The sequence below is a fragment of the Alternaria triticimaculans genome, assembly GCF_023758025.1.
Source record: "Alternaria triticimaculans strain BMP 0046 chromosome Unknown scaffold_1, whole genome shotgun sequence".
In the NCBI taxonomy this organism is placed as follows: Eukaryota; Fungi; Ascomycota; class Dothideomycetes; order Pleosporales; family Pleosporaceae; genus Alternaria; species Alternaria triticimaculans.
The window spans coordinates 3,556,783-3,570,993 of NW_026055958.1; the positions used below are offsets into that span (position 1 = coordinate 3,556,783).

General features: G+C 53.2%; 6 protein-coding genes across 6 annotated transcripts; 2 read left to right on the plus strand and 4 right to left on the minus strand.

Annotated features, from left to right (window-relative positions):
* Positions 1-1,103: 1,103 nt before the first annotated feature.
* On the minus strand, positions 1,104-5,568 carry J4E78_001196 (uncharacterized protein; the record flags this gene model as incomplete). Its single annotated transcript, XM_049361856.1, has 2 exons — positions 1,104-4,715; positions 4,774-5,568. The coding sequence occupies 2 exons, from the start codon at positions 5,566-5,568 to the stop codon at positions 1,104-1,106; spliced, it is 4,407 nt and encodes a 1,468-aa protein (XP_049227139.1).
* Positions 5,569-6,142: 574 nt separating this feature from the next.
* J4E78_001197 (uncharacterized protein) lies at positions 6,143-8,087 on the minus strand (the record flags this gene model as incomplete). The annotated part of the gene is made up of 2 exons (XM_049361857.1): positions 6,143-7,843; positions 7,905-8,087. 2 exons carry the CDS (start codon positions 8,085-8,087, stop codon positions 6,143-6,145), a joined length of 1,884 nt encoding a protein of 627 aa, XP_049227140.1.
* A 162-nt stretch (positions 8,088-8,249) lies between these two features.
* Positions 8,250-9,110, plus strand: J4E78_001198 (uncharacterized protein; the record flags this gene model as incomplete). The annotated part of the gene is made up of 1 exon (XM_049361858.1): positions 8,250-9,110. One exon carries the CDS (start codon positions 8,250-8,252, stop codon positions 9,108-9,110), a length of 861 nt encoding a protein of 286 aa, XP_049227141.1.
* A 314-nt stretch (positions 9,111-9,424) lies between these two features.
* On the plus strand, positions 9,425-10,474 carry J4E78_001199 (uncharacterized protein; the record flags this gene model as incomplete). Its single annotated transcript, XM_049361859.1, has 1 exon — positions 9,425-10,474. One exon carries the CDS (start codon positions 9,425-9,427, stop codon positions 10,472-10,474), a length of 1,050 nt encoding a protein of 349 aa, XP_049227142.1.
* A 382-nt stretch (positions 10,475-10,856) lies between these two features.
* J4E78_001200 (uncharacterized protein) lies at positions 10,857-12,172 on the minus strand (the record flags this gene model as incomplete). The annotated part of the gene is made up of 2 exons (XM_049361860.1): positions 10,857-11,468; positions 11,735-12,172. 2 exons carry the CDS (start codon positions 12,170-12,172, stop codon positions 10,857-10,859), a joined length of 1,050 nt encoding a protein of 349 aa, XP_049227143.1.
* Positions 12,173-12,511: 339 nt separating this feature from the next.
* Positions 12,512-13,653, minus strand: J4E78_001201 (uncharacterized protein; the record flags this gene model as incomplete). The annotated part of the gene is made up of 2 exons (XM_049361861.1): positions 12,512-13,296; positions 13,347-13,653. The coding sequence occupies 2 exons, from the start codon at positions 13,651-13,653 to the stop codon at positions 12,512-12,514; spliced, it is 1,092 nt and encodes a 363-aa protein (XP_049227144.1).
* Between the last annotated feature and the right edge of the window lie 558 nt (positions 13,654-14,211).

A 14,211-nucleotide genomic window follows, 5' to 3' on the forward strand; every position in this document is an offset into this window, starting at 1 on the left:
TTCGGCCGCCTAGAAGACTTCCTGGGTGTGGGCGTCCTTGTGGTGGTGGACCTTGTCCCATGCCCGTTCCTCCGCGAGTGGAGTTGCTGAAAGGGCCGCCTGGACCGTAACCTTCTTCGTGTCTGTTGCCGTCGGAGTCTTGGTATGAGGTGTAGGAGTGTGTCTGGCCGCCTGTCATGGGACCGCCCATTCCGCCGCCGTACATGGGTCCAGGACTGCGCATGCCACCCATCATGGGAGGTGAATTGTTGTAGTCATCATATGGGTTCGGTTGAGGCTGGCTCGGTCGGCCTCCACCGCCACCTGTGCGACCACCGCCAGGGCGGAAAGGGTTTGAGCCCCCAAAAATGCCACCTTGGAAAGCTGGCATGGTGAGTGTAACTTGTTGTTGTTTGGAAGTGGGTGAGGCAGAGATGGGATTTCTAGGGTTGTAGTGGATGATCCGTTAGTCGTGCTAGATGGTGATTTGTAGCTAGAAGGACTGGTAGGTTATTGTAACCGGATAATTGTTGAAACGTGACGGCACAGTGTATGTGGTGAAGATACGCTCGCCAGTGACTGGAGTAGTGGAGTCTGCGAATGTGAATATTGTAGATAGCGTCAAAGTATGTTGCTCCGAATTTGTCGGTCAGAGTTGAGGTTGAAGTCACTCTATCGTCTAGCATATTGCGACCGAAGAAGCGGAAGAGGCCTGGAAGGACATATACGTCGTAGCTCAACGCTGTAGTCAGCCAGACGAAGACGGTGAAGAGGGCAGTATCTTCTACGCGTGACCTTCTCTCGGTCCAGACCTGGTGACTGAAAGTTAGTCGGAACGGTGATGAGCTCCGGTGTCGTCGGCGCGAGGTCATGAACACAAGAGCATGCGCATAGTGTAGGAACAGTGAATTGTATGCAATGTAGATATATTCATTTCAAGGCATGTCGAGAGAGAAAGTACAGTATCCTGGTAGTCTTAGCCGTCATACGCCGTCACCAATATGGCCTCTCTGCCCATGTCGCCCACACCACCGACGAGATGACATGCCCACCAAGTCTGAACGCATTCAACAAGAGCAGGTCAAAATCCAGAGCCCATCAACCTCAAGAATTCCCAAGGCACCTTAGCTGTTCCTCAAGTTGGCAAGGCGCCCGCCAGTGAAAGTGGGACTAGCTGCTCTACTCCTGGTCTTGGGCTGCGGTGTTGCACTCGTTCCTCTGGTGCCTACACCAGGCCTACCTCCCATACTCTTGAGACGAGCTATCTCATCGTCTTTTGTCATTAATGTACGCTTCGTAATGCTCAGCTCCATTTCCAACCTCTTGATACGTTGCTGTTGATCATCATAGACTCTTTCAATATGCATGCTCTTCCGCTTAGTGGCGTCACCTGAAGCCGCCTTGGAAAGTGTGATGTGCTGGGCCTCGAGTTCTTCAACGCGGGCGGTGGCGGTAGAGGCCGTGGACCGGGCATCCTGCAAGCTTTCTCTCATGTAATCCAACGTCTGCTCTGCTGCCGCAGCCTTCTTCACTGCCTGCTCCGTCTTTTCGTTCGCTTCGTCGAGCTGGTTGCGAAGCTTGGCGATCTCTTGAAGTCGTGCATCGTCTCCAAGGAGGGCCGTATCCCGCTGTTCCTTGAGCTTCTCCTTCACCTCACGCATTTCTGTTGTACGCGTCGTGAGGCGTTCGGTGAGAGTAGCGTTGTTCCTGGTCAACGTCTCGACTTTGTCCTCGGCGTCTTGTAGTCTTCTCTTTACACGGCGATGCTCGCTTGCCAGATCCTCATGCACTGTTTGTTGCCTATCCCACATATCCTTGTGCTCACCAAAGTCTCTTTGACCTGCTCTACGAGCTTCTCGCTCTTCCCGAAGCCCTTCTTTCGCATGGGCTAGCTGTGTTCGCAGATCAGAATCGTAAGCTGCAGTGCCAGGCATGGAATCGCTAATGTGGGTGACCTCGTGCTCCTTATCCACCACAGAAGCAGGCAGTGTCTGCGGTTGGGGAGTGAACCGCATACGCTTTGCAGGGTCGAGCTCTTCATCATCCAGAGGGCGTTTGCTACGTTCAGGTATAGGGGCGTCCGTTGAGGTCTGTTGCGTCTGTTGCGTCTGATACTCTATAACGTCCTTGACACTACCAATGGAAGACAGCGGCCAATCAGCACCTTCCATCCTGTTCTTGATCCAGTAGGAGACCAATTCAGCGCACTCCACGTCTCGTGGTGTGCGTTCATCGATGGCTTTTCCAACATCAGGATGAACATGCGCCAGGCTTGCTAGGATAGTATGCATGTGATCGATGGGATCCAGGCTGGACGTTATGTATCGTTCAATATGGCCGACAGTCCTCGGAATGACTAGATGAAGCACAGGTACCACATCGCAATTAGGTGATTTGGCCCAATTCTTTTTGCGAATTTGTGCTGCGTCTTGCACACCGTCGAGACAGATGATCAGGTCGGGAACATGTATGATGGGCGATGCATCGCTTGGGATGATGGTGACCAACAAGTTACCTACCACCTCTTTCAGGTTTGCCTTCCGATCTTTACCAGGCATAGTGTAGTTGATGTACGTTGTCTTACAGAACGTCTCAAGGATGCGGAAGAGTGTCTCGTTGTCGCTCTCTGTGACCAATACAACGTGTTTCTGCGGCTCGCAATGCCGCAAATCATTGAACAGCGCTGACAGAAATCTAAACTTGGTGGAGTTTTCCAAGCCAAATCTAGCTGCGTGCTCTGCTTGCGTTGCCGAAGCCTCACCATCTAAAGCGTTCGATTCAGCCTCAGCGAATACCAAGTCCATGTGCGTCTCGATAGCGCGTAGCTGGGATAGGACGTTTTTGACCTCCTCGACTGAGTTGAGACTGTGACGATCTTTCAGGAACGGCTCTAACAGGTCCCTCTTCGCGGTGATGTACTGGGCGTATGTATCTCTTTGTCGACCCGAGATATACAAAGGCACGATGAACTCCTGGTCTACTAGCTGCAGATCATCATTGAAGAGGCTCTCACTATCTTCATCGTCTGCGTCGCTGACCTCCATCTCGTCAGATGTGGGAGATCTTGGTACCGGTACGATAGGCTCTGATGGCTTTATTGCTTCAGCGATAGTAGGCTCTGGATGATTCCTTGGTGGTGAAGCCATGACCTTATCTAGTGCGGGAGCTTCTGGCTGCACGTTGCTGGGAGCATAGGCGATATTCCGGAGCGACGTCGGCGCTTGCGCAAGAGGGGAGCGGTCTGGCACAGCGGAAGGCGATCGAGTGCCTTCTGCCGGCTCTTGCGTCTCACGTAGCCTGCTCACTGGCGTAGGCGTAGCTGCGGGCGCATTTTCCACTACTGAGGGCGTCATCGAAGACCTGGGACGCCTTCTGGGAGTACGGCGAGACTCTGCTATGCGCTTATCGATGGCTTCTTGCATCTGCCGCCTAATGATGTCTCCGGTACCCTCGCCCGCCATGATTGAGAGCGATGAGGTAGGAACAGGCGTACAAGGCCGTGATGGAAGTCGAGATGCTTGCGTTTGCAGCGAGTAGCTGGGTGGGTACGGAACCGGCGAGGTCTCGTGATTCAGCGATCTGGAAGGGCGTTCTGGCGATTCCTGCGATGAGTCGTGACGAGACTCAGAGCTAGCCCGATGCGCCACCTCTTCTTCGATAGTATCTCGTATGCTCTCAGCTGTATCTTCTTGCGTGCTCAGATCTGCCTCAAGAGGTACTACTTGCGCGTTCTGTACGCGCTCCGGACTGGATGACGCGTGCAGCAGTTGATCACGCAGAGACAGCTCTTCTTGAAGCTGGCCTGACGGTGAGACGCTGTGAGCAGCCTCAGGTTCGAGAAGTTCCACTAGCGTGTCGTTGTGATCTTGGTGATGGGGTGCAGTGGATGCTTGGACTGATGGGTGAGGTGGGTCGAGCGCTGGCGCCGGATTGGATTCGCTTGGCACACTTACCCCAGCAAGTACTCGTCCTGGGAGGGCCGGTGTCGCGCAAGCTTGTGGGAGCTGTTCTGAGGACTTGATACAAGATACTGATTGTGAAGGCTGAGAATGCCGAAACGGGTATTGCGACTGGAAAGGGAACTGTTCGTTGTCTTCCAATACCGAATGCTCAATTAGACTTGGTTGACTGTCGCAAACGCTGATCTGCTGGAAAGCTTGATGTTGCGACAGCTCGTTACCACCGTCGGAGACTTGTGTATCGCTAGCTACGTTGGGCCTTTCGGTGAGATGAGATTGGCTGTTCTCGACTAGTGTAGATGGTTTATTGAGTGAGGTCGGGACTTTGTTTGTGTCGACAGTCTCTGTCGAAGCATTCCTTGTAATGTCCGTAGCCGCTGCTTCCAAACGAGGGTGTTCGCCTAGTGTACCGGTCTCCTTGCTTGGGGTAGTCTCGCGTGCGCTTTGTGCTGAGTGAGTCTGCGAAGCGGCGTGATCAGCCTGGGGCGCCCCAAGCTCGTTGGTTCCTACTCTCTGATGCTCGTCCTCTGCAACACCCTGATTGATTTCGCTATATTGAATCTGCAGAGTATCGTCCGGTTCTGGGCTCGACTCGTGTTCCACCTGTGAGGAAATATGTATGAACTCGAGTGTGTTCGGAGCACCTCGCGACTCTGCCTCAGGTCTCTGCCGCTGGCTCTGCGAGTCCGCTACGGTGGTATCGGGAATCGTCTCGGGTATCGATCGTGCAGGTGACAGCGCGTGTTGTGCGGCTTCTTCGATGAGTTCAAGGAGGCCCTGCAAACACTGGTTAGCAAATACATTGATTTCTGGGTATGAGAAGGATTGGTCATACCGAATCTTCAGCAAGATCTTCCTCCACTTGCGATTCGTTCGTATCAGTGCTCTGCTGGCTGATGTCTTCGGTGCGTTGAGTTGTGGGTACGAAGCTTCCTTCACCGCTTGAACTCTGCGAGTCGGGGACTATGTCTGACAGATGGGGCCGTGGGCGTGCTGCGAACAACTGCGAGCTGTCGAGATTGGTGTCCTGGGTAGGCTCTGGGGTCGGACCTGGCTGAGACGATGGTGTCTGCGAGAAGCGCACGTAGTTGTTCCTCTCGAGACTGTCGCCCCGTCGAGCGATTTGGATGCGAGGCGAAGCACGAGCTGCGGGCACTGCGGCACTGGGCAGTCCCTCCGAGTCGGCTCGATTGTCGAGAGGCGTCGAAGGTGTAGATGATGCGGTGCTGGGCTCCGGGCTACTGTCAACCACACGGGAATTGCGGATGCGCCTCGATGCTTGTGCCTCCTGTGGTTGCTCTGGGTGTCCGTTGTCGCTTCCTGGATATCGCTGATGGACTTCTGCCAAGATGCGCGCCTTCTCCTGTGCCCAGTGGGCGACGAGTAAGTCGTTGGCGTTCTCCTCTGGCTCCCAAGTCGGTTCCCACGTCTTTCCAGTCTTGGGGTCAATCCCTTGCCATTGGATGTAGTATTTGCGTACACCACGGACTACTCGTTCGTCGAGAATGCTCTCTGCCGCCCACAAAGTGTCGCTCTGGCTGCCGGGTTCGCTTTGGCTCGAATCGACGTATCGTGAACGTTTGTTTGTGTTGGTTCTCAATGAGTTGCGCTTTCTCTTGGGTCGCGCCATTACGCGCAACTTCCGTTGGAGAATGTGTCGAAATATATCGTCTCCATTGTGGGTAGAAAGAGGTGAGAGTAATGGTGCGCCGGGCCGTGGGCGGGTGAGTGGTGACTGACGCGTGGTGAACGGTGATGGGTGCGGGACTATCCGCAACCAAATGACGAGCCCGCGGTGGACGCGTCTCGACGCGTCCCCGACTGCAGTGCCGCGGCATCACTGACCCTAAGCCGCCATATCGATTACGGGGTCCCAGATAGTTATGCTACTAATATAAGCTTAAACAAGAGATATCTCTTGCATTATATGATCTTCGTGTGGGCCATTCGGAGCATGCTACGAGTTACGCCAATGTCAGAGTCACTCGCGTCAAGACGTGAAATCGTACGGCCAATTATACAAGTGGATTAGGCAAGCTATAAGATAATCAAGTCACCCAGAGAAGGGCTCTAAAGTCTTTCGTAAGAATGTACATGCTTCTTCCAAGGAATACCGGCATGTGTTGGATATCCTACAGTTTTGCGCATCGATTTTGAACGCATGTCTGCATGCACCATTTGGTCGCAAGCGTTCACACCTCATCTCAGTATCGCCCGCCTCGTCCGTTACCCCTCCAGCCTCCCCTGTTACCGTTGTTGCCACCGCGCTGCCCACCTCCATAGCCGCGTCCACCTTGGTATCCGCCACGGCTCTGACCATACTGGCCATTGTTGCCGGGACCGAAGTTGTTACCATACTGATTGCCGCCCTGATTTCCAAATTGGTTTCCGCCCCGGTTTCCACCCTGGCCTCCGTGATGGTTGCCAAATTGGTTGCCTTGTTGCGGACCGTTCGGTGGCATGTTCATGTTGGGAGGTGGAGGCTGCCACATGCCATTGAAGTTGGGGGGCGGAGGAGGAACGAAGCCACCACGTCCTTGGAACTGCGGTGGGGGTGGAGGAGGAACACCGAATGGCGGCATTGGCATCGGGAACTGGCCTTGGAACTGGCCTGACATGTGCGGTGGTGGAAACGGTGGCGCGTTGAAAGGCGGCTGATGCAGCATGGGTGGGACCTGGTGCTGATGGTTGTTGGGACTGGACTGGGTTTTCCTGTTCGCACCACTCCACTGTGATCCAGGCTGAGATCCTTCTCTGTCGTATGCCCTTGATGACGGTCGCGCCTCGACGAAACCTCTGCCCTCAGACTCTCGGCGCGAAGGTCCATGTGGTGATACCCTGCGGCGACCCATGGATCCGTCGGGCGACATTCGACGGCGTGCGTCGTCATACTGATAACCCCCAGGGCTACGGCGACTGCGACTGCGACTGCGGCTACGATTGTATCCCCTTCTTCGTTCCCTATAGGGTGGGCCCGACTCTGTCGACGAGGAGGTAGAGGGTCGACTATCGTGGCCAACGCGACGCGCGACAGACAAGACCGGTGGGTCCTCCATGTCCTCCATGCGTTCGATGTCCTCTCGCGCGATCTTGATCGTCTCCGGGACGGTGAACTTCTGTATGTCTTGACAGAACTTTGGCGACCAGCCGTAGCCGTTTGCCACTGTAGCTGTCTCGCCAGTCTCCTTGTCCTGCTTAACCAGCTGGCCCATAGGATCCAACGAAAGCCTATATTTGGTTGTTTCCCCGGTCGGATTATCGCCCGTTGGCAGGTACTTTAGGTCGATGTTTTCGAAGAAGTTATCGAGGAGGCTGCGAACGTGCGAACTGACAGGCTTCTTGTCAAACTTCCGTATCTTGATTTGAGATTCGTGGATCGGGCGGTTCGGGTGTTTGATTATGGGCTCGAGCATGTACGATGCGGGGAGATCGTGCCATCTGGCATTTCGGTCGCCGTGGTATTCGGGAAGGACGTAGTTGCGCTTGCGACCCTGTGCTACGGACAAGGCCTCGTCTGCCTTGTGTCGACAAGCTTTCAGACCCTCTGAGCTCAAGAGCTTGTTAACAGCCCAGTAGTTGACAATGGCTTTCAGCTTCACCTCTAGCTGCGATCCCTTCTCGGTGATACACGCCGCTGCGAGTTCGATCAAGTCAGGGACAAAATCTTGACACGCGTTGCCGAGAATACTCTGCTTTGTCGTGTCGCGACGATGGAACTTGTCAGCATGGAGGGCATCGTTGACGATCAACAAGAGATCCATCCGGTTGCGCGCTGCTTTCTTCGCTAGCGCTGGAGTGCTCTGATCTACTACGACAGACTTTGAGACAGCGATGAGATACGCGCCGAGGGTGGTGATCCGAGCCTTGGAGGGAGCTACGTGCTTCACAATCCATTCTGTGCATTTCTACGAGCGGCGAATTAGTCTGCTCCCGGTGACATGTGATCGCGGTCTTATAGTTAGATACCTGGATATTGATGGGCGAGTTCTGCTGAAGAACGGCATCAACGTGGTTGAAGAGCTGAGAGCTAATTTCGACTGCAATGGGCGCTGAACGATCTTCGGCATCGGAATCCTTCATTGCCTGCTTGAACTTCACCTGCGCAATCGTTAGACCTGACTTGCGCTTAGCATCATCATTTGGCGCCATGTTTGGCGACGTGAGGTTGCGACAATGAGTTCGTGGTGGGGAAGGAGGTCGGCATGGGTGTCGCGAGGGTGTTGATGTTTCCAAGCTTGCGAACGCGAACGACGCTAAGCTAGCGCGCCTTCCGCATCGTTCACCCCGCCATCGGCCAAGGCAATCACAGAAATGTCCGCCAACGACGCCATCCAAGATGAGGTCACCTCGCTCAACGCCATCTTCGACGAAGGCACCCTGTCAGCCTTAGATGAAGACCAACGACTATACAGTCTACGTCTGCCGTCGCTGCCATCGATAACTCTGCGTATAGAATTTCCAGCAGACTATCCGGATGCGCCGCCATCCGTGCTAGGCACTCAGAGTGTGGGACAAGATGTCCCCAAGGGTATGGGCAGCCAGGCTGTCGATGTAGTGAGAGAAGTTCTGGCAAGGGTCTACCAGCCCGGTGAGGCATGCATCTACGATCTGCTCGAAGAGGCAAGAGAAGCTTTGGAGCAAGCGGAAGAGCAAGGAGACATCCAACTACACGATCAACACCAGGACGAGCATTTAGAAGAAGGCAGACTTTCTCCTATACAGTCCGACCCGGCGATCGACCTTGGACCGGAGCCACCTTGGATCGTAGCACCCGCCCTTACCGAAAAGAAGTCAGTTTTCTTAGCTCGAGCAGCACCTGTATCGTCACCAGCACAGGCTAGACAGTATGTTGCGCATCTCCTAGCGACAGACAAGAAGGCTGCTCGCGCAACTCACAACATGACTGCCTGGCGGATCAAAGGCCCGAACGATACAAGCTACCAAGACTGCGACGATGATGGTGAGACTGCTGCAGGATCGCGCATGCTGCACTTAATGCAATTGATGGATGTTTGGAACGTCATGGTGGTTGTCACAAGATGGTATGGTGGTATACATCTAGGTCCTGACCGCTTTCGCATCATCAACACTACGGCTAGGGAGGCATTAGTCTTGGGTGGCTTCGCAAAAGAAGGCAAAGACAGCGATACGAAGAAGAAGGGGAAGAAGTAGAAGGAACATATCACCTGCTCGCTGTGAGACATCTATCTAGTCTGCACAACGTCATCCGTTCACCTTCGTCTTTCCGGTGCACTGACATGTACCCACAGCTTTCACCTGGCCCGCAGCAAAGTCATTTCCTAACGCTTCCAGAAATCACTCACAATACAATCTCCTCTCATTCACTCGATCGCACAGACCCTCGCCTATATAAGTCGCGCCTGTTTCATATTGCACACTCACCACATCACTGCGCGTTTCTCTCAATCACGACCAATTAATCACTGAACCTCACAGAACGAAACCTTCGACACATACTATTGAGAATGAGTTATTCCGGTCGTGGAAATCATAGATCGAGCTCCGGCAATCGTGCGGGTCAGAATTTCAGCACACGAGGACAGCGTCTCGGTGGTGGTGGTGGTGGTGGCGGCGGCGGCCATCCGCATCAAGCTCGCAGTCAAGCTACAGCGTATGTTCCCCAACGCTCTCGTCAACCTCCTCACATTATGTTCATCGAGGAGGACGATGACGATGACGATGAATACGATACTGATATCGGACACTCCAGCTCCCACAGGTATCACGATGCTATGCATGGTCTAGCCGACACCATGGCGGAACTGGACAGTATGCTCGGCTCTGGGCCACAAGGTGAAAGCATGCGAAGTGCCTTTGGTCCAGGATTCCCTTTCAACGACACAGGCGGTATTCCGGGGTTCGACGCCCTTCATATCGGTATGGGTGCTGCGTTCGATAGTGCATTTGAGGGAGCCTTCAGCCATCCCATCTTCTCTGGAAACGACATCGCTCATGAGCCTAGAGCTAATAGACCTGGAAGCAGTTTTGGCGCGAACTTTCCATTTGGACCTAGCAGCCACACACCTATCCATGTTGGAGGCTTCGGACGAGGCGAAGACCTACCTTTCCATGCTCACCCCACCCCACCACGTCGATCTGGGTACGTTCCAGTCCCTACACGAGGCGGTTTCCCAGTCGAGTTTGAGCCTCATCCCCTCCCAGCAGACTACCAACCCACTGAAAGCAGCGAGCAGCGTATCAACAACTTCGTCGCACGCAATACCGAGCCCCTCACCGCCAACAACACGACCAGCACGACAAACACAGACTGCCCAGTCTGCATGGAGAATGCTACGGCGCACGCATGTGTCAAGATCAAGGGAATCCAAGGCTGCGAACACATGATCGGTCGAGACTGTCTCAAAGAATTCCTGAAACAACGACCGGATGACGAGAAGACATGTCCTCTTTGCCGAGCTGTCTGGCTTGCAGAAAACGGCGTTTGGCAAGATTCAGATCAGTGGAGTGAACGTATTGCGCAGGCGAACCTAGGTCATCGTTTCGCGAGGTGGTAGAGATGACACTGCATAGCAACAAGGTAGTTCTTAGAGACGAGGAAGCGGAGGCTGATGAGATCTGTGGCAGCGCTATTGCGCGTTGTAAAGATGAAACGGGTCTATAGGTCGAGATGAAGTCGGACTGATTCGTTAATTAGATAGATGGATTAGCGTTCATTCTAGGAGATGAAAAAGGATGTGAGAGCTAACAGGTTCGTTATAAACACAAGAGTGCAAGCAAGCAATTATGTATTATATTGATGACATTTTGACATAGCATTCACAAAGGGTGATAGCTGAACACCGTGAAGTCTACGTGGGCGCTAGGTCTTCTACACTTCGCATTACACCCTCAAGTCGTCTGTAGATCTGTTCAGATCCCTCTTTGTATGAGGCTGCTCTATTTCGGTGGGCCGGTAGCGAGCAACTGCTCAGTTATTCTCCGAAGTTCAACCTGGATCTCTGCGTCGAAGTAATTCCAAGTCGGAGGTGCCTTGAAGTGGCCCTTAGCCGTATGGTCTTTTCCTCTCCGACTGACGATTGTGGCATATTGAGGAGGCCGGTCGTCTGGGTCAAGCATGGTGAGCTGCATGGATGTCTCGGCGTGCAGTACCTGTTCAAGTTGCCTTATTCGTGCCTCATATTGACGTCGCCTCCTTTCGCCCCCTTCCACCGCGGGCTCAAAGTGGTTGCGTGCAAGGCAGATGTATGTATGTTGTAGGGCGCAGGATGCGAGTACATCATATCTGAGCTTGAGGTAAGATACTATGCTCGACTGGCTGGTGACTTCCACGGAGAACCGGGCATCGTCGAGCAGCGAATCCGGGGTCGTAGCAGGGGAGACATCGGCGGTATCCAGCTTGATTACCCACGAGAGCTTGTCGCTAACGGAACGTGCAAAGGTAAATTCTGGATGTATCTTATCATTCTTGATCATCCACTCGCCAGTCTTGACGATCAGTCCTTCTTCAGAGTCGCGCTTTATCGCGGCGATCGTGCGTGGATAGTCCGTCTGTGTTAAAGGAGTCATTCGGTAAGACGTTCGCTTGAGGATGGTCGCGCATGGAAATAAGCAATACGCCTTATTCCAAGAGATGAAGCATGCTCGAGCGGAGCACGCGCAGCCTTTGAGAATTGCGTCGATGGGAGAATGGATACAGTGAAAGAGAGTGACTGAAGTTTCGCCGCCGTCACTAGTCGATGTCTTTTTGAAGCAAGAAAACTACCAGTAGTTAGTCAGGTACGTATGGAAAATGGTGTAAAGCAATGAAGGCCCACCTTTGAGCTGCCAAATTCTACGCTTCCACCCTCGACCCCAAAATCCAAAACATAGCCATCCTGTTTGAGATAGCTAATGAGAGCATCCGCCTTCTCCCCAGCTTGCGTAAAGAGCTGAAGTTCATTCTTGACTTGCAGACGACGGAAGAACTTTCCGGCGAATTTGCTTCCGATCAGAGTCTCGGTCTGGGCCTGCACAGAGCGGAACTTTCGAGTGTCTTTGAAGAATGGCTGCAGGCTTGTGTTCATGTTCCACTGGGTCTTCTTCATGTTCGCGTACAGATCCGATGTCTTTCTGCAGGCTAACTGAACATTGCGTATATCATCAATACCCAGGTAAGATGTGACGAGTGAGTGCGTTGTGTAGCGCGACTCTCGATTGATGACAAGATCCATGAGGTCTGACACTGGATTCGGGGGTGGGCGCGGCAGAGACATGGATTGGACTGTTGGAGGCGAGATTTCTCCGAGTTCTTCCACGCGCGCTTTAGCAGGCTCGTTCGAGGGTTGATTGAGTTGAGCCATCGTGGTCGATAATAAGTGTGGAATGCGGTTGGGTAGATCGATGCAGCCTCGAGAGAAGAGAAACGAATGATATAAGTACTCAAGGCGTAGAAACCGATTAGGTGAAAGCCGGGATAGATAAAAGGAGGCAGTATACCACGCGGGCCCGTCTGAGTGAAATAGACTCTGAGCTGGATTACGGTGCCTTAAGCTGAGGCATCGAGTGCGTGTAAGAAGAGTGGGTTCTTCTCTGCAAGAGAGTTCTCAGCCCATTCACTGAAGTGCTCGATTCGCAACTGGCACTTGAAACCTCTTTCTCCCCTTCCACGACCAATCCACAGCAGCGCCTAATATGATCGCCCCTAGAATCGGTCCCGCATAATTCATGTTGAACCTGTCCACAGGGAGGATAGTGGGCAGTGGCATCCAAACAAAGGTGAAGACAATGTAGCACAAAGCTCCAACGTTGATGTATGCGCCAGCTGCGCCCATCTTGAATGGACCCCATGGAATTGGTAGAGGCCTCGCGCTTATCGTCCGACGCCAGAAAAGGAACAAGATGGGCAGAAAGTACGATAGGTACAAGCCCATTGCCGGAAGGGAGATAAGAGCGTTGAACGCCGTACTCGATGCAATGTTGATAAGAGCCAGGATACAAACGCAGAGGCCGCTGAGACACAATGCGTTGACCGGTACCCTCAGCTCAGGGTGGACCTTAGCAAAGGTATGCGAGAACGGCAATCCCTCGTCCTTGGAGAACGCCCAAATAAGACGAGAAACCGAGGCGAATATGTTGAAGAACGATACGAAGATTATGTAGACCAGCATGAACATGAACAAATTTGTGGCTGCTTTAGATCCCGTGGCCTGATAGTAGACTTCGATAATTGGTAGAGGCGAAGCGGAAGCGCGATCCACGTCTCCAATCGTGAAGAGAACGGTGATCATGTAGATAAGTTGCATGAGACCATTCATTCCGACAGAGAAGATGATGGAGCGCGGAACCCGGGTATGTGCTTGCTTGACTTCGTCGGACATGTGGATTACGCTATCGAAACCTGAACTCATCAGTATAGCTGCGGCAAGCCAGGAATCTATCAGAACTTACCGGCCAGCGGGTATACAGCAGTGATCAGCCCTATACCCCAGGCCACCGTAGGGTTTCTCCAACCACTGATGTCGTGGGTCAAGGTCTGAAACACATATTCCGTGGAACTCTTTTCTGCCATTACAGCCAAGGTAACGATACCCGCAAAGAAGAACGCGACATGGCATATTGCCCCCACTGTCTGGAGGACGTTGATAATTCTAGGAAGCCAAAGGTTGCCGATGAACGGAATTATCGTCGAAGCGCACATGATGAGTGTTGTGTGCCACCGCTGAACCACGTACCCTGGGTTATTGAAGGAGGCCATAGCGGCGACGATATTCGATATTAGCGCTGCATTCGAAGTGCAGCAACAGATCCAAGCGAAGACGGTGATCCAGCCTTGCATCAAACCGAAGAAGCGATTATATATTGGCGCGAAGGCGGCAGACCACCGGTATTGAGCACCAACTGTAGGGTCCATGGAAGACATTTCGGCAAGCGATAAGGCTACGAGAATGGTTCCCGCCCATGCGAATACGCTACCGTAGACGATGGACGCTGGCCCGCCATTGCTCAGTGCGAACTGAAAAGTAAGCGCGGATGCTTCCCAGGAACATTGCATGAGGAAGGAAAAGTTCACAGAAGAGGAGGCGTTGATGTATCGCTGCAAGCCATTAGTGAAAGCCCATGTTTGAGCTGTGGTCTTACATCTAGTGCCCCTCCTCCAAGATCCTGCGTGCCATTGGTCCCCTGCTCCTCGATTGCTTGTTGCACAGCATTCTTCTCAGCGCTGATAATATCGCATCTCACGTCAATCGGTCTTATTCCTGTCGCATTTGTCATTTCTGTCATCGGTAATCAGGTGTTTCGTAATCCAGGGAGT